The sequence below is a fragment of the Tribolium castaneum genome, chromosome 1 (genome assembly GCF_031307605.1).
Source record: "Tribolium castaneum strain GA2 chromosome 1, icTriCast1.1, whole genome shotgun sequence".
NCBI lineage: Eukaryota > Metazoa > Arthropoda > Insecta > Coleoptera > Tenebrionidae > Tribolium > Tribolium castaneum.
This window is the reverse complement of record NC_087394.1, coordinates 23,849,300-23,877,286: the sequence shown is the minus strand read 5'-3', so window position 1 is coordinate 23,877,286 and position 27,987 is coordinate 23,849,300. Positions and strand designations below refer to the sequence as shown.

Sequence of the window (27,987 nt, the reverse complement as noted above, 5' to 3'; positions counted from 1 at the left end):
TTATACTGCATCTGCTACCATTTGTAGCAAAACCTAAAAAATAAATTAAAAACACAACCAACAAAAAAATTAATTTGTAGGAAAGTTACAACAAGCGACTTTAATAAATATTATACAGAATAAAGAATACACAATACGGTATAATATATGGCACACAAGCTATTAAATCAACACATCACAAGATAAAACGCAAAAAAATGCACCTACCTTCATATGGCTTCTGCGTTGGCTACTGTTTGTAGCAAGACATTTAAAAAATTAAAACAACACCAATAAAAATCTTTATTTGCATGAAAGTTACAACAAGCAACGTTTGTCAATATTAAACAAAATAAAAAATACACAATACGTTTCAATTTGTGGCAATTAAAATTCAAATCAAATTCAATACCTCAGTAAATAAATGCACTTACCTTCATATCGCTTCCACGTTGGCTACCGTTTGTAGCATTAAAAAAATAATAATAAAAATGAAACCAAAAAAAAATAATAAAAATGAAACCAAAAAAAATGTTTATTTGCATTAAATTTTGAGCAAGCCACTTTCATTCATTGAAATTAAAGGCAAAATTTCGTGGCAATAAATTATTTGAGTGGTTTATTTTATTTATAGTTACTGTATTTAAAATGTGTCACTCAAAATATCACTTTTCAACATCGCATTTAAAGATTTTAATTGCAATTAAGTTTTATGAAATTATTGGTTTGTGAAATAAATAAATACGACACAGCAATAAAATACACCTACCTTCATATCGCTTCCACGTTGGCTACCGTTTGTAGCATTAAAAAAAATAATAATAAAAATGAAACCAAAAAAAAATAATAAAAATGAAACCAAAAAAAATGTTTATTTGCATTAAATTTTGAGCAAGCCACTTTCATTCATTGAAATTAAAGGCAAAATTTCGTGGCAATAAATTATTTGAGTGGTTTATTTTATTTATAGTTACTGTATTTAAAATGTGTCACTCAAAATATCACTTTTCAATACCGCATTTAATGATTTTAATTGCAATTAAGTTTTATGAAATTATTGGTTTGTGAAATAAATAAATACGACACAGCAATAAAATACACCTACCTTCATATCGCTTCCACGTTGGCTACCGTTTGTAGCATTAAAAAAAATAATAATAAAAATGAAACCAAAAAAAAATAATAAAAATGAAACCAAAAAAAATGTTTATTTGCATTAAATTTTGAGCAAGCCACTTTCATTCATTGAAATTAAAGGCAAAATTTCGTGGCAATAAATTATTTGAGTGGTTTATTTTATTTATAGTTACTGTATTTAAAATGTGTCACTCAAAATATCACTTTTCAACATCGCATTTAAAGATTTTAATTGCAATTAAGTTTTATGAAATTATTGGTTTGTGAAATAAATAAATACGACACAGCAATAAAATACACCTACCTTCATATCGCTTCCACGTTGGCTACCGTTTGTAGCATTAAAAAAAATAATAATAAAAATGAAACCAAAAAAAAATAATAAAAATGAAACCAAAAAAAATGTTTATTTGCATTAAATTTTGAGCAAGCCACTTTCATTCATTGAAATTAAAGGCAAAATTTCGTGGCAATAAATTATTTGAGTGGTTTATTTTATTTATAGTTACTGTATTTAAAATGTGTCACTCAAAATATCACTTTTCAATACCGCATTTAATGATTTTAATTGCAATTAAGTTTTATGAAATTATTGGTTTGTGAAATAAATAAATACGACACAGCAATAAAATACACCTACCTTCATATCGCTTCCACGTTGGCTACCGTTTGTAGCATTAAAAAAAATAATAATAAAAATGAAACCAAAAAAAAATAATAAAAATGAAACCAAAAAAAATGTTTATTTGCATTAAATTTTGAGCAAGCCACTTTCATTCATTGAAATTAAAGGCAAAATTTCGTGGCAATAAATTATTTGAGTGGTTTATTTTATTTATAGTTACTGTATTTAAAATGTGTCACTCAAAATATCACTTTTCAATACCGCATTTAATGATTTTAATTGCAATTAAGTTTTATGAAATTATTGGTTTGTGAAATAAATAAATACGACACAGCAATAAAATACACCTACCTTCATATCGCTTCCACGTTGGCTACCGTTTGTAGCATTAAAAAAAATAATAATAAAAATGAAACCAAAAAAAATGTTTATTTGCATTAAATTTTGAGCAAGCCACTTTCATTCATTGAAATTAAAGGCAAAATTAATACGTGGCAATAAATTATTTGTGTTTGATTTTATTTTTAGTTACTGAATTTAAAATGAGTCACTCAAACTATGACTTTTCAACACCGTATTTAGAGCCTGTGTACACAGCATTGTAATTGCAATTAAATTTTAAAGAATTATTGGTTTGTGAAATAAAAAAACAACAACACAACAATAAAATGGACGTACCTTCATATCGCTTCCACGTTGGCTACCATTTGTAGCATTAAAAAAAAATAATAAAAATGAAACCAAAAAAATGTTTATTTGCATTAAATTTTGAGCAAGCCACTTTCATTCATTGAAATTAAAGTCAAAATTAATACGTGGCAATAAATTATTTGAATGTTTGATTTTATTTTTAGTTACTGAATTTAAAATGTGTCACTCAAACTATGACTTTTCAACACCGTATTTAGAGCCGGTGTACACAGCATTGTAATTGCAATTAAATTTTAAAGAATTATTGGTTTGTGAAATAAAAAAACAACAACACAACAATAAAATGGACGTACCTTCATATCGCTTCCACGTTGGCTACCGTTTGTAGCATTAAAAAAAATAATAATAAAAATGAAACCAAAAAAATGTTTATTTGCATTAAATTTTGAGCAAGCCACTTTCATTCATTGAAATTAAAGTCAAAATTAATACGTGGCAATAAATTATTTGAGTGTTTGATTTTATTTTTAGTTACTGAATTTAAAATGAGTCACTCAAACGATGACTTTTCAACACCGTATTTAGAGCCGGTGTACACAACATTGTAATTGCAATTAAATTTTATGAAATTATTGGTTTGTGAAATAAATAAATACGACACAACATTAAAATGGACGTACCTTCATATCGCTTCCACGTTGGCTACCATTTGTAGCATTAAAAAAAAAATAATAAAATGAAACCAAAAAAAAATGTTTATTTGCATTAAATTTTGAGCAAGCCACTTTCATTCATTGAAATTAAAGTCAAAATTAATACGTGGCAATAAATTATTTGAGTGTTTGATTTTATTTTTAGTTACTGAATTTAAAATGAGTCACTCAAACGATGACTTTTCAACACCGTATTTAGAGCCGGTGTACACAACATTGTAATTGCAATTAAATTTTATGAAATTATTGGTTTGTGAAATAAATAAATACGACACAACATTAAAATGGACGTACCTTCATATCGCTTCCACGTTGGCTACCATTTGTAGCATTAAAAAAAAAAAAAATAATAAAATGAAACCAAAAAAAAATGTTTATTTGCATTAAATTTTGAGCAAGCCACTTTCATTCATTGAAATTAAAGTCAAAATTAATACGTGGCAATAAATTATTTGAGTGTTTGATTTTATTTTTAGTTACTGAATTTAAAATGAGTCACTCAAACTATGACTTTTCAACACCGTATTTAGAGCCGGTGTACACAGCATTGTAATTGCAATTAAATTTTAAAGAATTATTGGTTTGTGAAATAAAAAAACAACAACACAACAATAAAATGGACGTACCTTCATATCGCTTCCACGTTGGCTACCGTTTGTAGCATTAAAAAAAAATAATAATAAAAATGAAACCAAAAAAATGTTTATTTGCATTAAATTTTGAGCAAGCCACTTTCATTCATTGAAATTAAAGTCAAAATTAATACGTGGCAATAAATTATTTGAGTGTTTGATTTTATTTTTAGTTACTGAATTTAAAATGAGTCACTCAAACTATGACTTTTCAACACCGTATTTAGAGCCGGTGTACACAACATTGTAATTGCAATTAAATTTTATGAAATTATTGGTTTGTGAAATAAATAAATACGACACAACAATAAAATGGACGTACCTTCATATCGCTTCCACGTTGGCTACCATTTGTAGCATTAAAAAAAAAATAATAAAATGAAACCAAAAAAAAATGTTTATTTGCATTAAATTTTGAGCAAGCCACTTTCATTCATTGAAATTAAAGTCAAAATTAATACGTGGCAATAAATTATTTGAGTGTTTGATTTTATTTTTAGTTACTGAATTTAAAATGAGTCACTCAAACTATGACTTTTCAACACCGTATTTAGAGCCGGTGTACACAACATTGTAATTGCAATTAAATTTTATGAAATTATTGGTTTGTGAAATAAATAAATACGACACAACAATAAAATGGACGTACCTTCATATCGCTTCCACGTTGGCTACCATTTGTAGCATTAAAAAAAAAAATAATAAAATGAAACCAAAAAAAAATGTTTATTTGCATTAAATTTTGAGCAAGCCACTTTCATTCATTGAAATTAAAGTCAAAATTAATACGTGGCAATAAATTATTTGAGTGTTTGATTTTATTTTTAGTTACTGAATTTAAAATGAGTCACTCAAACTATGACTTTTCAACACCGTATTTAGAGCCGGTGTACACAGCATTGTAATTGCAATTAAATTTTAAAGAATTATTGGTTTGTGAAATAAAAAAACAACAACACAACAATAAAATGGACGTACCTTCATATCGCTTCCACGTTGGCTACCGTTTGTAGCATTAAAAAAAAATAATAATAAAAATGAAACCAAAAAAATGTTTATTTGCATTAAATTTTGAGCAAGCCACTTTCATTCATTGAAATTAAAGTCAAAATTAATACGTGGCAATAAATTATTTGAGTGTTTGATTTTATTTTTAGTTACTGAATTTAAAATGAGTCACTCAAACTATGACTTTTCAACACCGTATTTAGAGCCGGTGTACACAACATTGTAATTGCAATTAAATTTTATGAAATTATTGGTTTGTGAAATAAATAAATACGACACAACATTAAAATGGACGTACCTTCATATCGCTTCCACGTTGGCTACCATTTGTAGCATTAAAAAAAAAATAATAAAATGAAACCAAAAAAAAATGTTTATTTGCATTAAATTTTGAGCAAGCCACTTTCATTCATTGAAATTAAAGTCAAAATTAATACGTGGCAATAAATTATTTGAGTGTTTGATTTTATTTTTAGTTACTGAATTTAAAATGAGTCACTCAAACGATGACTTTTCAACACCGTATTTAGAGCCGGTGTACACAACATTGTAATTGCAATTAAATTTTATGAAATTATTGGTTTGTGAAATAAATAAATACGACACAACATTAAAATGGACGTACCTTCATATCGCTTCCACGTTGGCTACCATTTGTAGCATTAAAAAAAAAAAAAATAATAAAATGAAACCAAAAAAAAATGTTTATTTGCATTAAATTTTGAGCAAGCCACTTTCATTCATTGAAATTAAAGTCAAAATTAATACGTGGCAATAAATTATTTGAGTGTTTGATTTTATTTTTAGTTACTGAATTTAAAATGAGTCACTCAAACTATGACTTTTCAACACCGTATTTAGAGCCGGTGTACACAGCATTGTAATTGCAATTAAATTTTAAAGAATTATTGGTTTGTGAAATAAAAAAACAACAACACAACAATAAAATGGACGTACCTTCATATCGCTTCCACGTTGGCTACCGTTTGTAGCATTAAAAAAAAATAATAATAAAAATGAAACCAAAAAAATGTTTATTTGCATTAAATTTTGAGCAAGCCACTTTCATTCATTGAAATTAAAGTCAAAATTAATACGTGGCAATAAATTATTTGAGTGTTTGATTTTATTTTTAGTTACTGAATTTAAAATGAGTCACTCAAACTATGACTTTTCAACACCGTATTTAGAGCCGGTGTACACAACATTGTAATTGCAATTAAATTTTATGAAATTATTGGTTTGTGAAATAAATAAATACGACACAACAATAAAATGGACGTACCTTCATATCGCTTCCACGTTGGCTACCATTTGTAGCATTAAAAAAAAAATAATAAAATGAAACCAAAAAAAAATGTTTATTTGCATTAAATTTTGAGCAAGCCACTTTCATTCATTGAAATTAAAGTCAAAATTAATACGTGGCAATAAATTATTTGAGTGTTTGATTTTATTTTTAGTTACTGAATTTAAAATGAGTCACTCAAACTATGACTTTTCAACACCGTATTTAGAGCCGGTGTACACAACATTGTAATTGCAATTAAATTTTATGAAATTATTGGTTTGTGAAATAAATAAATACGACACAACAATAAAATGGACGTACCTTCATATCGCTTCCACGTTGGCTACCATTTGTAGCATTAAAAAAAAAAATAATAAAATGAAACCAAAAAAAAATGTTTATTTGCATTAAATTTTGAGCAAGCCACTTTCATTCATTGAAATTAAAGTCAAAATTAATACGTGGCAATAAATTATTTGAGTGTTTGATTTTATTTTTAGTTACTGAATTTAAAATGAGTCACTCAAACTATGACTTTTCAACACCGTATTTAGAGCCGGTGTACACAACATTGTAATTGCAATTAAATTTTATGAAATTATTGGTTTGTGAAATAAATAAATACGACACAACATTAAAATGGACGTACCTTCAAATCGCTTCCACGTTGGCTACCGTTTGTAGCATTAAAAAAAATAATAACAAAATGAAACCAAAAAAAAAAACGTTTATTTGCATTAAATTTTGAGCAAGCCGCTTTCATTCATTGAAATTAAAAACAAAATTATTACTTGCAATAAATTGTTTGAGTGTCTGATTTCATTTATAGTTACTGAATTTAAAACGTGTCACTCAAACTTTGACTTTTCAACACCGCATTTAAAAAATTAAAACGCACGTCTGCTACAGTTTGTAGCAAGATAATGAAAATAAATTAACCGCAAATGAAAAAAAATGCACTGACCTTTGTCTTCTGTTCCGATGCCATCATCTTCTTAAACGGACCTACTGCAATAGAAGAAACAATGACATTAGAACAATGTGCCCTGTGTCCTTAAATTAGTTAAAAATTATTACAGATTTATTAGGACCGGTTTATAGAAAGCTCTGTTAAAATTTAGTTCGATGCTAAAAATTAAGAACGTGAATGTAGTATCAAATTGCTTCAATTTAGTCATGTGATCAGTTAATCACGCATTTAATTGCGAATACAATTAATGACGCTTCTATAAACTGGTCCTTAATGTAATTTCCTAAAAATAAATCACTGCAAACGTACCCTTTAATCCGGATTATTGTTTCCTTCTTGAAGACTATTCCATTGGCACTAACACACACAAACACTAACCGCGATCACCGAATTTAAAATTTAAACGGAAAATTTAAATTTGCTTGAGCACACGTCCGTTCGCGACAACGGCAAGTAACAAACTGAATAAATTAAACGAAACGGCACAATAATTTAAATAAACCGCCTTTCGCGCTCCCGAAGTGACCCGTGCCACTGCTCGCTGTCGATTGATCCGCCCTCGCCGCCTGCGCCGCACACCTAACCTCGGGACACGTCACGGACGTGACGTCATTAAGTCTAAAACAGTGCATCACCAGAAATATTCACTGGCACAATCCGTCAAATTTAAAATCATTTATATACAGAATTATTCAAAATAGAACAGTAGTGATCTAAAAAAATTAATTATGACAAATGTATTTGTCTATAAACGTCTGAAATTAATAAAATTTTTGCAGTTATGATGGTAAAATACTGCCAATGTGAAATTTTGGTGCGAAAATTAGTGGTATCGCAATGCATATATCCACAAATAGTTTGTTGATTTGTTTCATTGAAAATTCCGTAGGTTCGAAAAGTAGGGTTATGTTGTCACCTTGAAATGTCAAAATTTACACTTTTATGAATTTTGTTTCAATTTCTGCCCTTTCAGAGCGTTATGATAGGATATTTAGGGCAAAAATATCTACCTTGCGTCAAAAATGTATGTGCTACTGCCAGATAGAGACAAAAGTTCAGAAAGTAGGGTTAGGGTTATTATGCTCTCTTTTGAAGTGTTTAATTTTAATTTTAATGGATTTTGTGTGCTTTTCCGCCCTTTTGGAGCGTTATTAATTATTATTGAATATGTTATGGGCAGATAATTCTACCTTTGAGTCAAAGACATAAACTTTGGTGTGATTTATTGAAATGTATATAGGGCAAAAATGAACTTTTCGTGTTAAACATTTTGATGAAAAAGGGCGTTTAATCGTTTATAAAGGGCGTGTTAAGGTGTGTTAAAGTTTACTACATAATAAAACATAAAGTACAACTTTTCTATAAAAACATTTTGCAAAATTCATATTCACTATTTTCCTCCATTCCTTTGTGCAAACGAGCCGGTGATGTGAAATTTTAGTGCGTAAATTAGTGGTACTGCCACAAATTGTGTTAGTTTTAAGTCTCCAGAAAATTCGGTTTTAAAAGTAGGGTTATGATATCATTTGGAAATAACTTTTATCGGTTTTGTGTTTGTTTCTGCTCCTTTAATGCGTTAATAATTATTATTGAATATATTTAAGGGCAGACAAATCAACCTTGAGTCAACAACATAAACTTCAGTGTGATTTATTGAAATGTATCTAGGGCAAAAATGAACTTTTCGTGTTAAACATTTTGATGAAAAAGGTCGTTTAATGGTTTATAAAGGGCATGTTAAGGTGTGTTAAGTTTACCACATAATAAAACATAAAGTACAACAACTTTTCTAAAATGCATTTTGCAAAACTCTTATTCATTATTTTCACTATTTTCCTCCTTTCCTTGCAGACGAGCCGGCGATGTGAAATTTTAGTCCGTAAATTAGTGGTATTGCCACAAATTGTGTTAGTTTTAAGTCTCCAGAAAATTCGGTTTTAAAAGTAGGGTTATGGTATCATTTGGAAATAACTTTTATGGATTTTGTGTCCGTTTCTGCTCCTTTAAAGTGTTATTAATTATTATTGAATATGTTTATGGGTAGACAAATTTACCTTGAGTCAACGACATAAACTTCAATGAGATTTATTGAAATGTATATAGGGCAGAAATGAACTTCTTGTGTTAAACATTTTCATAAAAATGGGTGTTTAATCGTTTATAAAGGGTGTGTTAACGTTTGTTAAATTTACCAGGTAATAAAACATAAAGTACAATAACTTTTCTATAAATGTATTTTGCAAAATTCTTATTCATTATTTTTACTATTTTCCTGCTTTCTTGTAATAACAGATTCGTTCTTCGGGGGCCATTCTGAATACTGTAATGAATTTTCAAAGATAAAGATAAATCGATTTAAGAAGAATCTTTAAAAATTCATTAAGGTCCCAAGGGGTGTTTGTCCGAACATGTTTTTTTTACAGTCGAAGACCCTATCGAAGGGCTTAATCGCAAAAATAAAGAAAATTGCAGGATATGAAGTGGGTGACAAAAAATCAGTTTGCATTGCTTGAATATGAGTATAAAAAATGCAGAAATTAAATACACTTAAGTTTTAATTTGTTATAGAAACATAATAGAATGGTCAGGAGATGTTCTACAAATGTGATATGCAAGTCAGCGTAACAGCTTATTGATGTTTTTATAATGATTTGCGATTATTTTGATAATTTTCCTGGTGTGAACTTGGCTGTAGAAAACGAGAATGGTGGGGAGATGATGCTAGCTCCATGTGCGCAGCCATTATCTAGTAGACTGTAATGTTCATGGTACCAGCATCATTTTTGGTACTGTCTTCACCGACAAAACCACCTATACTGTGCAGAATGAAATTTTGCCGAAAACGACGATTTACGCACCAGTGAAGTTGGAAATACTTGATTTCTTGCTTTAAAACGAAAAAAATCGCCTTAGAAATACTGAAATCGCTTCATTTTGATCAAAAATGACGATCTGTACACCAGTTTAATTGAAAACACTTGATTCTCGAATAATTATTGTTTAAGAGTTATTTAAATCGCCTTATTCCAAAAGCAACAAGAAAATACACCAATTTATTTGAAAACACTTGATGATTTCTGACGGTTTCGTGCTTAAAATCGAAAAATATCGCTTAATAAATGCTGATATCTCCTAGTTTTCATAAAAATCGCGCATTTACACACTAGTTTTGTTGAAAGTACCTACTTGATTAAAATGAAATCGGTGAAAATAATTGATTTCGAACGATTCCTTGCTTCAAAACGAAAAAAATGTTTTAGATCTATAGAAATCGCCTTATTCTGACGGAAAGCGACGATTTAAGTACAGTTTAGTTGAAAACACTTTATTTCAAACGATGGGCGAATGAGTTCTCAACAGTAAGGTTTAATTTGTCTTATTTTGAAAACACATGATTCGAACGATCCCTCCTTCAAAAAGGCAAAATATTGAAAAAAGGCAAACTGTAGGTACAGTTCGGGGCTGAACAAGAAAAAAGAATAAAGAATTTTGTGATATCTTTATTGAAATAAAATTTTTAATAACATCAACGTTTCTATTTTATTTCTTGTTTATACAGATTAGTCAGAAACGAAAATAACACAAAAATAAATCAGCAGTTCAACGTATTATAAACAATATATACATTCTAACAGTGCCTAAGGCGCAGTCAACAATTCTTCTTGTATGCTGTGTGACCTACTGAACTTACCACCTAACTTCGATGTGATATCTTGGGCCTTTTGGGCCTTCTCGTTGTGATATTCGCTTGAATACTCCTGAAAAAAGTATAAATTGCTTTTATTATCCAACCCAACAAATACAAACACACCTTTAATCTGTTGCCTAAAAATACAGCACGTTCCCGCTTCTTGATCATGTAATCTGTCGGCAATAACCACCTATTTTCGTGGCATTCTTCGGCCGAAGGCCGTTTGCTAAAAATAAACTCATCAGTCTACACAGTACATAAACTTGAAAGAAAATATACTTTGGTTGCCTCTTGAAAAGTAGCATCAAAAATCTGGTACTTTCTTGCGTAATTTCCTTATAAAGATGCTCAAAGCGGTACCTAACGAACGTGATATTCTGTTTCGTCTCGTTTTCGTCCACCCCCTTGAAGGGCGTCACCCCCGACAACATGATGTAAGTGAGGACGCCGACCGTCCAAATGTCGGTTTGTGGGAAGGCCGGTTCTTCATTGAGGACCTCCGGGGCTACAAATTTCAAATAAAAATATTTCATAATTTCATAATTTATATTATAATACGGGTAGGCAATGCTTTAACGAATTAAGTCCAAGTTTAGTCATTTTGGGAAAATTATCCAGAGATAGGCTGAAGTATGGAGCTCAGCGTGTTGTGACTAAACTATTTATTTTACGAAAAAACCAATTAGTACATCAAGTTCTTTAAAAATATGATCATTTTTTAAGAATGATTTTTTTCGAAATTCCTTCTAGTATTCGAGTTATTCATAAAGAAATTTTTTAAATGGCACCTTACTTCGTTGATTTTTTGGTAAGAGATTAAATATTACTATACAATTTTAAAGTAGTGTTTTTTTTAAATAAATTACTTTATATATATAAAGTGGTTGTATCTAAGGTGTCCGCGAAAAAAATGACAAATCAATTTATTCGAATCAAAACATCATGAATACAACCACTTTGGCCAATTTAGAAAAATCTTCGTGAATGCAAAATAAGATTTAATTTTTCCAAAACCATTGATTCAAAAACAATATTATTGATTATATTATATTATATTATTATTATTATTATTATTATTATTATTATTATTATTATTATTATTATTATTATTATTATTATTATTATTATTATTTATTATTATTATTATTATTATTATTATTATTATTATTATTATTATTATTATTATTATTATTATTATTATTATTATTACTATTATTATTATTATGTACTATTTAGTTTTTTCATAAAGTAAATAGTTTAGGCAAAAACGGCTTAAGAACCATACTTTTGGCCAACTATAAAATATGCTATAAAATATTATGCAGTAATTGGTTTTGTAATCGATTGGTTTATCGTTCAGTGTGTCTCTCCTTGTTAGGTGCAAGTAAAACATCAATGAAAATAAATTGCATTGAACGTTGACCGTGAACGTTTTTATGAACAAAAAAGGGATAACTTTGTGCACCAAAAAAAATATCAGGTGTTTACACGTTTGATTAGTCAGTTGCGACTACGCTGTCGAGTGAATTCACGTGTCAGTTTGAAATTAAATCATTATGGTCAATTATTCAAACGCCGAATTGAGTGATCTGGTCCGAGTGTACATACGGGGTAGTGGAAATAATCCCGTTAGACTCTTACCATCTCCAGCGGGTGCAGACTCTCCAGATTTAAATCCGTGTGATTTTTTTATGGATTCACGTGAAACAACTAGTGTTTAAATTGTGTTCAAAGTAATACCGCTAGATTTTAATCTTGCTTCACCTTTACGTAGGTGTAGAATTTTTTAAACTGGGTTTAATTCTAACAACATTTCGAAAATTAATTTGTTTACCGTAAACTCTGTTTCTACACAAGTGATTATATGTAATTACTCCTAGATTCTGGGTCATGCAAAAGCCTTTGGAGACCCTGGAACTTAGGAACTTAGGAACTTCTGTATGAATAGATAATTTAATAGTACAACGTAATTATGTATAATGAGTCATTTCGCTCACAAAGTGTAACATATGTATGAACACATCCTGAATACAATCAAATTTACAAAAGGTGTAGGAGACGGCGAAGAGATAAGATGCAAATAACTGTATCGTGTTTCAACAGATTATTAAATCAACAAAAGATAGTAGGAATAGATTTGATTGTTTATTATTTGTATGAAATCAGTTACATCTGATATTGATTGCGTTTAGATAATAATGATACGCTTCAAATAATTTTTAGACCCGGCGCATCCACCATTTTTGTCGAGTTATTTTTTTAATAAATTGTGTACAGCACGGGCATACACAGTGGAAACCTTATCTAGCTATATTCTAATAAGAAACTTGTTTTTCCTAACAGAAATGTGTTTTTCCAGGTTACGTTATTTGACTCTTTTACGAAATTAATCAAAATAATTTAGAACTTAGAATTTAGTCTGTATTCATTTTATTAAGAATTTTTCTGAATTATATAAAACAAAGAGGTTTATCACTGATTTGCAAGTTTTGCACGTAGTCGTAATTAATTGATTTTAAATTTATTAGATTGTTGAAAACCAATGGCACAAAGCTTGTGCATTTACCCTATATTTCGTGAACATGTTCGTATTTGCCGCTTCAACTATAACACAGAGGAAACTTTTTTAATAAAATATTTTTTAATATCAGTATCCTATTATAAAATTATGTGCTACTGCAAACATGGAATACGGTTTACATTTGTTACGTGAATGACCACAAACCAGAACAATTTCTCTATTTACTTTACTTTTCCTTGCTTTACAATACACATTTATACTTTTTCTTTAGAAAATAAAGTTATATCTGTCATTGATTGCGTCTAGATAATAATGAAACGCTTCAAGTAATTTTTAGACTCGGCGCCTCCACCATTTTTTGTCGATTTATTTTTAAATAAATTGTGTACAGTACAAGTACGCACAGTGGAAAACTTATCTAGCTATATTCTAATAAGAAACTTGTTCTTCTTAAAAGAAATTTGTTTTTCCTGGTCAGGTTATTTGACTATTTTACGAAATTTATTAAATAATTTAGAGCTTGCATCACTCCATTTACACATTTATCATACAATTCAGTCTGTTTTATTAGCAATCCTTCTGAATTATATAGAGCAACAAGGTATGTCACTGATTTGCAAGCAAAGTTGCAATCGTGATTAAATGATTGTAAATTTATTAGATTGTTGAAAACCAATGGCATAATTTACAAAGCTTGTGCATAAGATAATATTTCGTGAGCATATTCGGATTTGACACTTCAACTATAACACAGAGAAAACTTTTTTAATAAAATATTTTTTAATACCAGTATCCTATTATAAGATTGTGTGTTACTGCAAACATGCCTTTGTTACGTGAATGACCAAAAACTGGAACAATTTCTTTACTTTTTTTACTTTTCGTTGCTTTACAATACACATTTAATTTTTTTCTTCAGAAAATAAAGTTATATCTGTTATTGATTGCGTCTAGATTATAATGAAACGCTTCAAATAATTTTTAGGCCCGGCGCCTCCACCATAATGTCAACTAAGTGGTTACGTTTCTCTAAAAAATGAACACGCTTTAATGTGATGTTTACTAAAACATTGTTTTTGCAGCAAGTTATTACAGAACGCCATTACGATTTACACTTTATATTTGTTTGGAATAGCTGTTCCTACTTCAAGACGGAAATAAGTAACTATAATATTATGATTTATGTTTTTACTTGTACTACATAGATTTGTACATTCTGCAGAGGTGGAAACAGCGTTTTACTAATAAGTACTGTATGAGTTTGGGCGACCTAATTAATGTTTAGATAATACCAGAGCTGATCGTTTGTGTTATGCAAGCATCAACCGTATCATTTAGAAATCACGAGGGGATGTGTGCAAGACCACAAGCTTTCTTACCCCAAAGGGTTCAAGCGTGCATTGCGACCGAAGGGCAACATTGTGAGCAATTTTTATAATGGTACTTTTGACCCACAAACATTGACACTGATAATTTTTTTGTCTTTAAGCTGTTTACGTTCCATAGTTTTTTTTTGTTTGAATGAATGGAATTACCGTATCTAAACATAGGCGGGGACGGGTTTTCAGCCTCAATTTATTTTTAATTTTAACTCAGAAATGACATGTTTTCGGCAAAAATTGGAGAGAGAAAAGTTGTTTCTTTTGACGGGGTCTATTAGTGGTTAAAATTTGTGAGCACAATTTACATATAGCCTGTACTTTAATATACTATTAAAGGGGTGGTTTTTATTAAACAGTTAAACAAAGTTTCCATGTAAAAACAACAATTAAAAAATATACAGGGTGTACCCACGAATGAGTGCAAACATTTGAACCATAAATTAACAAATAAAAATTAATTGATAAGTATTTTTTTTCCCGAGAAAGACGTTTATTTTTGTATCTTGAAAAATATTTAAATAATTTTTATGAAATTTGGCATGCAAAATTTTTTTTATTTGTCATGTGACGACGTAATTTGTATTTATGTAGGGTGTCCCTAAAGGAGGTTGTAGGTGCCCCGTTGGATAAAATTGTCTTGTAACTTTTTAGCACAAGTTAGTTTGACTCGCCATTCTTATCATTTGAAAGCCCCTTCAATTTAAAAACATTTTTGTTTTTTGTATTTTTTTCTTAATATTAACAATCTGCAAATAAAATGCTAAAATGTAAAACGATGCCGTTAGCACTTAAAGGCATAACAGCGTTTATTCAAAGCAGGTGGCAATGTGCAAAGCATAAATACTAATTACGCGGTCATGTGATAAATAAAAATAATGATCGCATGCCAAACATAAAAACTGGTTAAATATTTTTCAAGATACTATTTAGAAAAAACGTCTTTCTTGGAGACTATTTTTAAAGAGCAAAAAAGCGAATAAAAAAATTTTAATAAAAAATACGTCTCAATTAATTTTTAATTGTTAATGTAGGTATGGTTTAAATATTTGCACTCTTTCGTGGGCCACCGTATATAATGTTTAGGTCACTTTTAGAGGCTTCAAAAAAATTTTCAATTATATATAATCACCTCCTAGTGGAGGAAGTATAAAAAAAACTTCTAAGGGTTGCTACTCCAGTCACCCTTTAATTTATAATATTGTCGAAGTACAGTTTAAAAGAAAAAGAAAAAAAGGCAGTAGTGACACGGATAGACAAAACATTAACTGGTTAATAATGAAAGAGCTTTTGATTTGAAAAAAAACTTATGTCCACGACTTATCCCAACAAAATCAAAGAAATAAATTCTTTACTGCGTTCCTCAATTCGGTTTTATACTAACTTTTGTTTTTTTTTATGAAATATTACATTATTTTATGTTGTTGTATAGTTTATGTTGTCTTTTAGTCATTATCTAAAAAAATGCCATATCAACATCAAAATAGCAGACTTGCAAAATATCAGCCTACTATGGTCCTTCGTAACAAATGGACTTACAGGCTTATTTTGTAACTTATAACGATATCGCTATTTAACGAGAATCGAAATAATAACGATTTTTGTTATAATAGTTATTTATTTAATGAGTTTGAGTGTAAATCGGACGCTTTATTTCACGAGTGGATTTTTAAACCACGAGTGAAAACGAGTGGTTTATCATCCACGAGGCGAAATAAATGAACCGATTTACACAAAAACGAGTTGAATACAACATTTTATTCTTCGAAATAGACTCAGCAAGGCTTAAAATTGCTTTAAATTTGTTAAAAATAATCTGACGTTTCGTACTGAGAAATGCCAAACAGTTGTCAAAACTTCCTTACACAGGAGAAAAACCGTAAATTTTGACAGTGTCGAAGAATAAAAGCTATTTTGTATCTGATTTTCGATCGAATAATAACGAGAACGTTATTACTTCAATCGTTAAAATAACGTTAGGCTGTCAACGAGTAGATATCATAACGATATTTACTCCTGGAGCTATATCACAATAAAAAATATTAACAAAAAGAGTTTTACTTCAAGAAAAAGGCTCGGTTGTTTAATTGTATCTCGAAACACATTGTTTATTAAAAATTAAATGATAAATATAATTAGCACACACTTTTACTGGGAGGTATATCTATTGAAAACTCATGTTCTTCCTCTAAACACACCACTCCTAATTTACGAACACCAGACAGCCCTGAGACAACTAAGTTCCCAGTAACTTGTAGAAGTTTTTCTTCTAAATTGTTAAGGGGTTTCCCAGCTTCGCCATATCTTATTTGGTTCATATTGTATTGAATTTGGTACTCAATCTTTCTTTTGCACCAAACATTTCCAATCTGTGAAATCTGTTCGGGTAAGACCACCAGAAAGACATGATTATTTGGGTCGCATTAGTTTGTGCGAGGTTCTTCATGTTGGTCCAATAATAAAAAAAGATAAATACCAAACTGTGCTCTCGTGGTTTTTTCGTCGCGTTTCTTTAACGAATTGAGCATTTTGACAGTACATTGGCGAGTTTGTCATTTTTGTAAAAAATAAATATTGTTACTAGGGAAATTATTTAAAAATATACTATCCATTTAAAATTTTTTTGACTGTGTCGTTATTTTTTAGATCTTTATGGAAAAATATCGATAACAGTTACAAAATCACCTTTTTCTCAAAAATCGTTATCTAATCGATATTCTCACATAACGATTCTCGTTAAATAACGATCTCGATAAAATAACGATAAAGTTACAAAATAAGCCCGTTATTTAATTATGGTACTGAACACCCTAATTATGATTACATACACATGTAGTCCAAATGTCCCACGATGGGTACTTTGGTTCCCAGTTTAGTTACACGATGAGCAGCCCCCAAATCAACTAACTTCACTTGAACCGAGCGAACCCCAGCCATGACGACGTTGTCCGGCTGCAGGTCCAAGTGACACAAGCCCCTCCAGTGAAGGTATTGCAAACCGTCAAGAACCTATTAAAAAAGCCACTCAAATGTGTGAAAATTATGGAAAGAAACGCAATACTTGTGACACAATTGTTGCGACTGTTTGTTCGGTGTATTCGTGTTTTGCCGCCAAATACGTCAAAACATCGGCCCCTTGCAACTTTTCTAAAATGAAAACAGCCACCGGGCTTGCGCTACTTTTGTAAGCGGCGATCAAACCGGCGATTCTTTCGTGTCTCAACGACCTCAAAGCTGCGAATTCGCCTTCAACGTCGTCCGAATTGGCCAAGTCTAAAACTTTGGCCACCACCACAGCATCGGTGCGCTTGTCAATCGCCTTCAAAACCGTCGAGAACTGTCCTTTTGCAATCTCCGAAATGAAATTGTAATTTTCTTGCGCGTTTTCGTTCTCCCACTCGACCGGATGCGTCTCGGCTTCATAGTCCGGGTAAGTCCTAGCTTGGACTTCCACCGGTTCCCCACTGTCTGTGATTTGCTGCAAGTGGACAACAGCTGGACTCACTTGCACTCGGGGCGCCCCCACCGGCTTGGTCTTAATCATTCCGGAGGGAACCCCAAAGTCGCTCCAACCAATCGCGTTGCGCGCCGCCAGTCTAAACATGTAGCTGGAACTGGGCGTAAGCCCCCTCATTAGGTAAAACTCGTGGTCGATGTTGTCCGCCTTTTTGGTCCATTCGATATCGTCGGCAAGTTTGTATTCAAGACTGTAGCAAAGAACGGGGGAATTACCGTCGAATCGTGGTTGCTTCCACGTTAGGAAGATTTCAGTGTCGGAGCTTTGGTCGGATTCGGGCGAATCCGGTTCTTCCGGAGTTGAGCCGAAGACAATCCGAGCTCTTGCAACCGTTTGACCGATTTTATTCCGAGCCACTACTTTGTACATTCCTTGGTCGAATGAAAGGGCTGGGGAGAATTTCAAGTGGGAGCGTCCGAACTCATCGGTGTCGATTTTGACGCGGTGCGATTCGGCCACAATTGAGTCGTTTCTGGAATTAAGTGATTTGTGAAAAATATTAAAATTGATTAATGCCCGGTTGCACAAAAGTCAAATTAATCGGCCATCATATGATGGTCCGTCAAAAATTGATGGCTTGCACAAAACAATTTGCTCATGTTTTAATCGTTCACCATATGATGCTTCGTTAATCATCCATTAGCAAAAAAACAATTTGGCAACAAGGCCTTACGTCTTGAATTTGTCATTTGATATACATTTGACAGCCTGATTTTTTTTATTAATATCCGAAAATAAAATTAACTAGACGCCCTCTGGTGATGACTTTTGAAATATGTCGAAAACAGTAACGAAATTTTCGTAATTCCACATTTAATTGACATCTAATAAATTGTTTAACAATTTTGCGTGTATAGTGTTAATTGCTTACATTGGAGAGAATCACCTTAAAAGTACGTGGTGGTAAATACTAGCTTTGACTTTGGTTCTGCGGTTTTTCGTGGTATAAAGTGTTTATTGTTGGAATTTAAAAGTGGATTAAAAGTGAAAAAGATTTGAATTTTCGTTACAAAGTGTTATCAAACAGTTGTCTAATTAAAGACTATAAGTAATGGATCACAGCGAACATAAAGTTGGGCTCAAGAAACCAATAAAGTGAAGTTTGTGAATTTTAGGTTAGAATTTTTCCACTGATAAGATCATGAAATACTTCGATAAATCAACAAAACTACAGTTAAGGTTAACAACTGCTAATACACTTAAACGTAAATTATGCCAAAAGGTAGGCTTTTCAATGTCTTTGTAATAATTTTCCAATAAAGAAAGTGAACCAAAAAGTCATTCATTATTCGTGTTTTCCTCGTCAACTCCAATTTGTCAACATTCGTTTCGTCCACCAAAGATACAATAGTCATTCCGCATTGGCAATGTAATAATTGTAAAGCCCCAAAATTCGTGCAACGCTCAAAATATCCGAATAAACATTTTCCCGCCATTTATGGTTACTGTTTTCGACCTAGCTCAGTGGCGCCCCCAACGGTAACTTTACTTCCGAATTGTGTTTTCTCGGACTTTGGGTTTTACTCAGTGCTTTACTTGACGATTTAACTTGTGTTCTTCAAAAAGTTCTGTTTGGTGTAGACAATCTATGGTGCTAGAAATGGTGTTTGTGGCCTTGTGTTGATTTGTTAATTCTAGTGATATGAGTTTATGGAAAATTTCTAGACCTAAGGGGTGCAAGAAGCAAAATTGGCGTTGTGAAATTTTGTTCGCGAACTCTCCACTTTTCTTTTTTCGGGGGTTTTTGCCTTCCCACTAAGTGCCAAGGAGGTACCAAGAAGCGATTCCTGAAGGCGAAACAAGAGAATAGCCTTAAGGGTAGACGAAGTTAGGGCGTAAAGGAATCTACACGTGTTTATTACCAAAATGAATAAACCTTGATTTGAACATTGGGGTTTTATTTCAACTAAAATTAATAAAGTTTTTGCATTTCTTTTTTTGTTAAGTTATTCGAACTGTTGGACAATGCTGTTTAAAAGTGAGTCATGCGCAATGACACATTGGGAAGCAATAAAGTGGATATTATGTTATTGGTTAAATAATGAGTTATTCCTCGAATTGTTTCATTGAACAAACGATACAAATTCATGTGTGAGCGAGTTGTGTTGTGACTTTCTGTGATAACCCTACAAATGTTCTACAAAAGACAAAAAACCAAAAACGCAAAAAAATTTAAAATTTTGTTTGTGCACTGAGAGATTTGATTAGTTGCGTTTTGGTGCAATTTTCACTCTGGTTTTTATTTAAACTAAAGCGCTTTTTACACACATGGTTAACCAACATCTCAAACAAATCCTCAAGATCTCTGATTTTCTGCACAGGCCTCTCAGACACTTCAGTCATTTGCACATAACCATTCTCATCCAATAAAATAAATTCAAGGTTTTTTTCTTTAATTCTTGTTATTGTCTTACCCCTTTGGTAATGGTTCAGTTTAGTTAATGGAATTTTATCAAAAACACCTTAAATTCTCAAACAACAAGTGTTAAAGACTGTTAATCAGAGATTAATCGCCCGTCGTTCGGCCATCAAATTGATGATTCGTTAATCACTGATTAACTATGACATTTGCCTTGATTTGCGTTTGTGCAACAGAAAACGGAGTTAATCAACGATTAATTGACAATTATCTTTGACGTTAATCAAATATTTGATGAGATTAATCAGCCGTCAACGGTGTTTTGTGTTGCACAAAATTTGTGATGGACGATTAACGCTTTGTTAATTGTCAATTATCTTTTGTGCAACCGGGCATTATAAGACAGTTTTCAATTACTTGAACCATTGGATGACGGGTTCCGGTTCCCCGACTGCAAAACAGGTCAATTCCAGGTCTCTTCCTTCCACCATGGCGGTCATTTGGGGCTTTTCCCGGAAGAAGGGCAAACGGCCGTCTTGTTTGCTCTCTAGATAGGCCTCGGCTTCGACGTATGTGTCGAGGCGCGAGCCGAGCTCGTGTTTCAATCTCCTGATGGTGGCGCTAGAACTGTCGCTGGCTCCGTATCTACTGATGCGAGCTCTTCGCTCATCGTCGATTTCCTCGTCCATGATGTCGGTGAATCGGCGTCTTTCCCGTATCGTCGGTGTCTAGGAAACAAGATGGACAAGATGTAGCAGAAACTTAAGTCTTATGAGTTTAACTCTTTCTGAACGGGTTCAGTCACTAGGCAAAAAATTTATTTAAGGAAGGACCTCCAGCAGCGATATGTTGTGCACAAAATCGGACATCAGAAAAAAGGTTAAATTTTTACGAAAGAGTTACCGTAACAGAAAAATTATCAAACTTACGTGCCAGTCGAATCCGTTCTCGTTGGAAACAATATATCCAACCCCAGGCCCTCGGCTTCCGGCCACTTTCATGTACTCGCGGAGACGTACGGGGAAGTCCACGTCACGTAACTGAAGAAGGTAAGTGTCGGGACCGTTCTGATAGCTGAAAAAAACTTTAGTCACATTTCTTTTCAAAATATCGTGTTGTAAAAGACACGAGAGTGGACTACGGAGATGTCCAGAAATACCGGGTTCGTCAAGTTTTACACTCAGGCACTTTTCACCTCTTTGTAATTTATCTAAAATTCTAAAAAAAATCGTATGTGATTTTATTGTATAGAAGAACGATTTGACCAATTTTTAAAATGATTACTTGTATGGTGTGTTTTTTCACTTTCGCTTAGTTAACTATAGTCTAATGTCAATGATCTTTGGTCCATAGGTGTATTTTGAGGTAGTGCATCGAAGTGCCTAATTAAATTTTTGAGACAATGTGTCGTTGATTTTTAATTTCTGTTTTGATATTGGAGCAGCTTGTTTCCCATGAATTTTGGTAAAATTATGAATCACTTCCACAAAAGGTCTCCGTCAGGGTGGTGGTTTTCAAAAAATTATTACATTTGTCGTAAAATTGGCACGCGATCATTGTTGGGTCTGAAGCTTGAGGCAGCTGGTAAGAATTTTTCAGGCCCGGATTACCATTTATTTTATCTGTTTACTGTAAATGGAATGTTAATCTTTAAATCTTACGGCAAGGGTTCATGCGAATTGTAAACGAAGAATTCATTTGGCTTAGACCAAAATAGTCATCAATTTGAACATCTGATGTAATTTTTTAATAAAAATATTTTAAACACGTTAGTGTGCTTATTCCGGTCCTGGCTTTTAAACCGCCCGATGGGACCGTGCCGCTAGTTGTAAAATTTCTGCAGTCATTACTGTTATTGGGGTAGGTAGTGGATCCTTTTTTCGCGGAGATTTATTACTACTCAATCTTGTCCCTCATAAATTATACTGAAATTTCCGATGAATAATGTCAAAATGGCTTTTAATCCAATTCTAACGATTTTTTTCAAGTCAAATTTTTGCAGAATAATTTTATTTCGTATTTCCGATCCATTGATGTAAAAAACAGCTAATGTGATTTTTTTGGTCAAATGTTTTTTTTCTTTTTTATTGGACAAATGAATCAATAGAAAAATAATGTTTTTTTCCTAGCGAGATTGGATATCAGTGGAGTGGAACATATTTATTTCATATTTTTTTTCTCTCTTCTAAGAGGTGTAAAGTGCCTGAGTGTAAAACTTGACGAACCCGTACTGTTTTTATGTTAGAAAATAACAGTTTAAAAAATTCTTAGAGAAATTTCTCTTGAAATTCTGATAGGCATTCTTCAATTGAATATTTCCATTCCTGTTTTTTTTTCATTTGTTAAAATAGCATTCTACAAGGTAGGCTTTTTATTAGGTGGTAAACACCATTTCGGATTAGATTAAGTAAGGAATCAGTCTTTGAAAAATTTTCATTTGCTAAAATTCCGCAGACACGGCCTACTCTAATTGAGTTTATTTTTGATCACGTTACGAAAATTAAGCATTTTTACTAGATCACGGTAGCTATGGAAGGCAACTGTACTCGTGGTGCTCTCACGCGGTAATTTATATCAGTCTCCAATTTTGAAACGATTTTTTTTATTATTCCAATAGTTTTTTTGGATAATTCTGATCATAAAACTTTGTCATTTTGTTCTTGTTACTTTTATTTCTACTCACTTGCTTTTTTTGTCTACTTTTCATGATAATCTCTGGGACTTGATTACCTCTTTTTATTTCGAGGGTTTTCATTTAAAAATTTTTGAACACTATGAAAAATGTCTTCCCTTTTGTGGAGAAATCCTTTCTTTTCCAATGTGATTAGCCATTCACACAGTGCAATCTCTTCTCTACTAGTGAGAATGGCGGGAGATCCAAAAGTTGTTTTGCGTCCAGGATTCTCTAGTTTGAATGCGATAGTGGATTTAGGAATTCCTAATTTTTGGGAAACCCTTCGATAAGAGATCCCAGATTTTACTTCTTACACAGCCTTTTCAACTATATTAATATCATAATTGGACACCCCGTCCAATAACTGTGTTCACAAAAAGAAATAGAACGGAAAATGTAGCTATGGTTTATGGCGCTTTCAGCACAGTCGAATGTGCATAAAAGTTTGAATATTTCCCTAAACTCAATTTAAACTGAAAATGGGCAAAACCTTTTTATATTTATCGGACATGGTCTGCTCTCCGTCATTATATCAAAATTCAAAGAAAAATACATAAATTAGAAAAGATATAAACTTACCTTCGGCCTTAGAATGTTAAAAACTGCGAGAAAAAATATAAAACACCAAATAATAATACTGTATAAACATTTTATATCCATTGGTGTTACACTTTGTATTATATGTAGATCAAACTACGACATTCCAATGAAACACAACAGAAGGAATAGTTTGCGTTTTATTTCATACCAAAATGAGTACTCTTTACCCTACTTAGGTAAAAATTAATACCTAGGTATTTAATACTCATCTGCTAACTTAAGCTAATATTTGTTATGCTAGAGATGGACTAAAAACAATTTTTGAAGTGAAGATCCGATTAAAATCCATCTCTTTATGGATTGACAAATCCAGTAGCGTATTTAATAGGGGGAAGGAAAAAGAGTAGTTGCCCTTCTTATGAGACAACAGCATCTTAGTAGTGCATATTTACTGTTTCACCTAGCCTTTATAATTTTTACCTAGCGATTATTGTTTTGACTTAGCATTTCCTGCTATACCTTGTTTTTTTTCAAGTCCTGCAAAATTCTCCTTATCAGCCTCTCAAAAACAAAAGAGTAAAAGTGACAAAAAAGGACCTATTGTCGGTTTTGTGTGTAAAACAGGGCGCTCCTCATCACGTATTAGTACATATAGTACTTTTACCTAGCAATTATTATTTTGACTTAGAACTTCACTATTTTCACCTAGCGTGTATTATTTTCCTTATATACTTTGGAAGTGTACTTAGAATTTAATTTGTTCGCATAAAAATGTGATACTTACTGGCTTTCCGATTTGATTGCACCGATTTCGTAATTGAGAGGTGATCGAGTGGGGAGTTGGTCCTCCCAGGTTGGCAATCGTGGTGGTTTGATGGGTGCTGGGGTCGCTCTTGGCGAGTCGTACTCTCCAGGGGGGTACACCATTCGAGATGGGTGCGTGAAGGCGCTTTCAAGGGTACGACGACGGAACCATTTCTTGCACGAAGCGTTATCGTACCATTCCCTACACTTTAGGGTCACCATAACTCTTAAATTTAACAATAGTCTCACCTGAATAGTCTGTAGTAACTTTCAAGGTACTTGCTACTAATCCGGTACTCATCTGAGTAGATTTTATCGGCTCTTTCGAGCCATGGATGTCTCAGAGCCGCATGCACGTCCATTCTTCCCTCGGATTGGTAAACTAGCAACTTCGAGATGAAATCTTTAGCTTCAACGCTGATATTCAACCACCAGTCTTCGTCAAATATCCATTTCCCGGCTTGGACATTCTTTAGAGTTTCCCGGTCGTCGTTTCCTCTAAATGGTGATCGTCCCGAAAGGAGGATATAAGTTATAATCCCAACACTCCACATGTCTTGGCCGAAACCTGTTCCCTCTCCATTCACAGCTTCGGGACTTGCAAATTCCGGCACTCCGTACTTGAGTGGCGCCAGGTTATCCCTATGGATCCTTCGAGCCAACCCGAAATCGGTTATTTTCAAATCGTCCGTTCCGGGATGCGAAATGAGCAAATCCCCGATCTGCAATCCCACAATATTTACTTCAATATTAGGAAATTTTAAACTTGTTGAAAATAGTTATTAATAATACGAGTGCGAAAATATAATTTTAAAAAATACGAGTTGCATATTTAGGAGAACTATAATGCCCGGTTGCACAAAAGTCAAATTAATCGGCCATCATATGATGGTCCGTCAAAAATTGATGGCTTGTTAATTTTGATTGCGTTGCACAAAACAATTTGCTCATGTTTTAATCGTTCATCATATGATGCTCCGTTAATCATCCATTAGCAAAAAACCAATTTGGCAACAAGGCCTTACGTCTTGAATTTGTCATTTGATATATATTTGACAGCCTGATTTTTTTATTAATATTGTGTTTTCTCGGACTTCGGGTTTTACTCAGTGCTTTATTTGACGATTTAACTTGTGTTCTTTCGTCTTCAAAAAGTTCTGTTTGGTGTAGACAATCTATGATGCCAAAAGTGGTGTTTGTGGCCTTGTGTTGATTTGTTAATTCTAGTGATATGAATTTATGGAAAATTTCAAGACTTAAAGGGTGCAAGAAGCAAAATTTGCGTTGTGAAATTTCGACGTGTTCGCAAACTCTCTAGTTTTCTTTTTTCGGGGGTTTTTGCCTTGTCACTAAGTGCCAAGGGGGTACCAAGAAGCGATTCCTGAAGGCAAAACAAGGGAATAGCCCTAAGGGTAGATGAAGTTAGGTCGTAAAGGAATCTACACGTGTTTATTACCAAAATCAATAAACCTTGATTTGAACATTGGGGTTTTATTTCAACTAAAACTAATAAAGTTTTTGCATATCTTTTTTTGTTAAGTTATTCGAACTGTTGGACAATGCTGTTTAAAAGTGAATCATGCGCATTAGCACATTGGGAAGCAATAAAGTGGATATTATGTTATTGGTTAAAAAATGAGTTATTCCTCGAATTGTTGCATTGAACAAACGATACAAATTCATGTGTGAACGAGTTGTGTTGTGACTTTCTGTGATAACCCTACAAATGTTCTACAAAAGACAAAAAACCTAAAACGCAAAAAAAATTGAAATTGTGTTTGTGCACTGAGAGATTTGATTAGTTGCGTTTTGGTGCAATTTTTACTCTGGTTTTTATTTAAACTAAAGCGCTTTTTACACTCATGGTTAACCAACATCTCAAACAGATCCTCAAGATCTCTGATTTTCTGCACAGGCCTCTCAGACACTTCACTCATTTGCACATAACCATTCTCATCCTATAAAATAAATTCGAGGTTTTCTTCTTTAATTCTTGTTATTGTCTTACCTCTTAGGGAATGGTTCAGTTTAGTTAATGAAATTTTATCAAAAACACCTTAAATTCTCAAACAACAAGTGTTAAAGAAGGTTAATCAGAGATTAATCGCCCGTCGTTCGGCCATCAAATTGATGATTCGTTAATCACTGATTAACTATGACATTTGCCTTGATTTGCGTTTGTGCAACGGAAAACGGAGTTAATCAACGATTAATTGACAATTATCTTTGACGTTCATCAAATATTTGATGAGAGATTAATCAGCCGTCAACGGTGTTTTGTGTTGCACAAAATTTTTGATGGACGATTAACGCTTTGTTAATTGTCAATTATCTTTTGTGCAACCGGGCATAAGTGTTTTCGTATGAGTGTTATTCAAATTTTTTTTTGTTGGAACATTTTAATTTAAAACACGTTGCTGTGGGAAGCCGTGTTTTAAAATAATGTTTTTCTACTTCGGTTTCGTACTGAGGTCATTACGATACGCTATTTGCGTATCGTAATATCTAGAGTTCCTATATTGGGAGATTTGGGACACTGAATGTCAATTTTCGAAATTTTGTTTCATATACGTCCGCTGGAATGTGTAAAAAACAAATTGGGATGGAAATCAGTGGTGTTACACTTCAAATTTGGCGAAAAGTCAAATAAATTTGTCAAAAAATGTTTCCCTTTTTCGTCGACTAACTGCGTTTAGAAATGGTTTAGACTAGCAGTCGTCGTCAATTCACTGTTTTTCTTGATATGAACTTCAAATTTTAAAAGAGATTTTTTTGTAAGTACAAGAATTTTACGTCTAAACTCTTCATCATAAAAAATTTTCCCTTAACTTTTAGAAATGGTAATCATCGACGAAAGAGAGAAAAATTCAACCTTTCCTGCCAAGTTTTATGTTTATTATTAAAAAGCATTTGGAAAAGTGGATTGTCTAAACAATGTTATGTACAAAATCTATGATATTTTAGGAATCTATCTATGCGTTTACAAAATACGTAGGTACTTGAACCCAAAATTGGGTCTAATTTTTAGGAAAGTTGAACCTGTTGCTGTTTGGTCGCCTTTAGCTTCTACGTGAACTTTAGGTTCTGTTTCAAATTATAATGTAATTGGAATTCACGATTTTGTTACGTTTTTCACACGAGAAGACCTTCAATATAATTTTTTTGGGAAATTTAAAAAGACGACGGAAAATATGATGGGTTCTTGATGACCAATTTTTGGGACGAGATGTTTAACTTAAAATTGTTACCGGAAGAAAGGCATTTTTAGCATTGAAGTATGTTTTATGTTATGTATTTAATATTAAAATAAATATCAACAAATTTCAAAAATGTGAACATTAATATTTGTAGATATTCAATTATTTTCTTGTTTTAAATAGTAATCCCAAAATTCCTACGATTCCTACGTCCATGGTTAAATTTGACGTAAAATTATGTCATTTTATTCATTTGACAAAAATTATAACCTTGAAATTATTTTCGACATGAACCTCTG

At 32.2% G+C, this 27,987-nt stretch overlaps 2 protein-coding genes and 1 long non-coding RNA gene across 11 annotated transcripts in view; 2 read left to right on the top strand and 1 right to left on the bottom strand.

Annotated features, from left to right (window-relative positions):
- The window catches only part of LOC103312381 (uncharacterized), a 137,712-nt gene that overhangs the window by 55,373 nt on the left and 54,352 nt on the right, over nt 1-27,987 (top strand). The gene's annotated exons all lie outside the window — the stretch shown is intronic.
- The window catches only part of Obsc (Obscurin), a 61,806-nt gene continuing 44,309 nt past the window's right edge, over nt 10,491-27,987 (bottom strand). For all 9 annotated transcript variants that reach the window (XM_064358082.1, XM_064358087.1, XM_064358088.1 and 6 more), the window contains 9 exons: nt 24,741-25,213; nt 24,472-24,693; nt 21,403-21,547; nt 20,891-21,201; nt 17,659-18,586; nt 17,426-17,606; nt 10,977-11,202; nt 10,818-10,923; nt 10,491-10,764 (listed from right to left, as the gene is read on the bottom strand). In XM_064358082.1, the coding sequence (XP_064214152.1) occupies nt 10,645-10,764; nt 10,818-10,923; nt 10,977-11,202; nt 17,426-17,606; nt 17,659-18,586; nt 20,891-21,201; nt 21,403-21,547; nt 24,472-24,693; nt 24,741-25,213 (2,712 nt within the window). In that variant the 3' untranslated portion in view covers nt 10,491-10,644. The remainder of the gene's footprint in view (nt 10,765-10,817; nt 10,924-10,976; nt 11,203-17,425; nt 17,607-17,658; nt 18,587-20,890; nt 21,202-21,402; nt 21,548-24,471; nt 24,694-24,740; nt 25,214-27,987) is intronic.
- LOC135266839 (uncharacterized) lies at nt 25,342-27,766 on the top strand. Its single transcript, XR_010335048.1, has 2 exons — nt 25,342-27,265; nt 27,327-27,766. It is a non-coding gene; the product is annotated as an uncharacterized LOC135266839 (long non-coding RNA).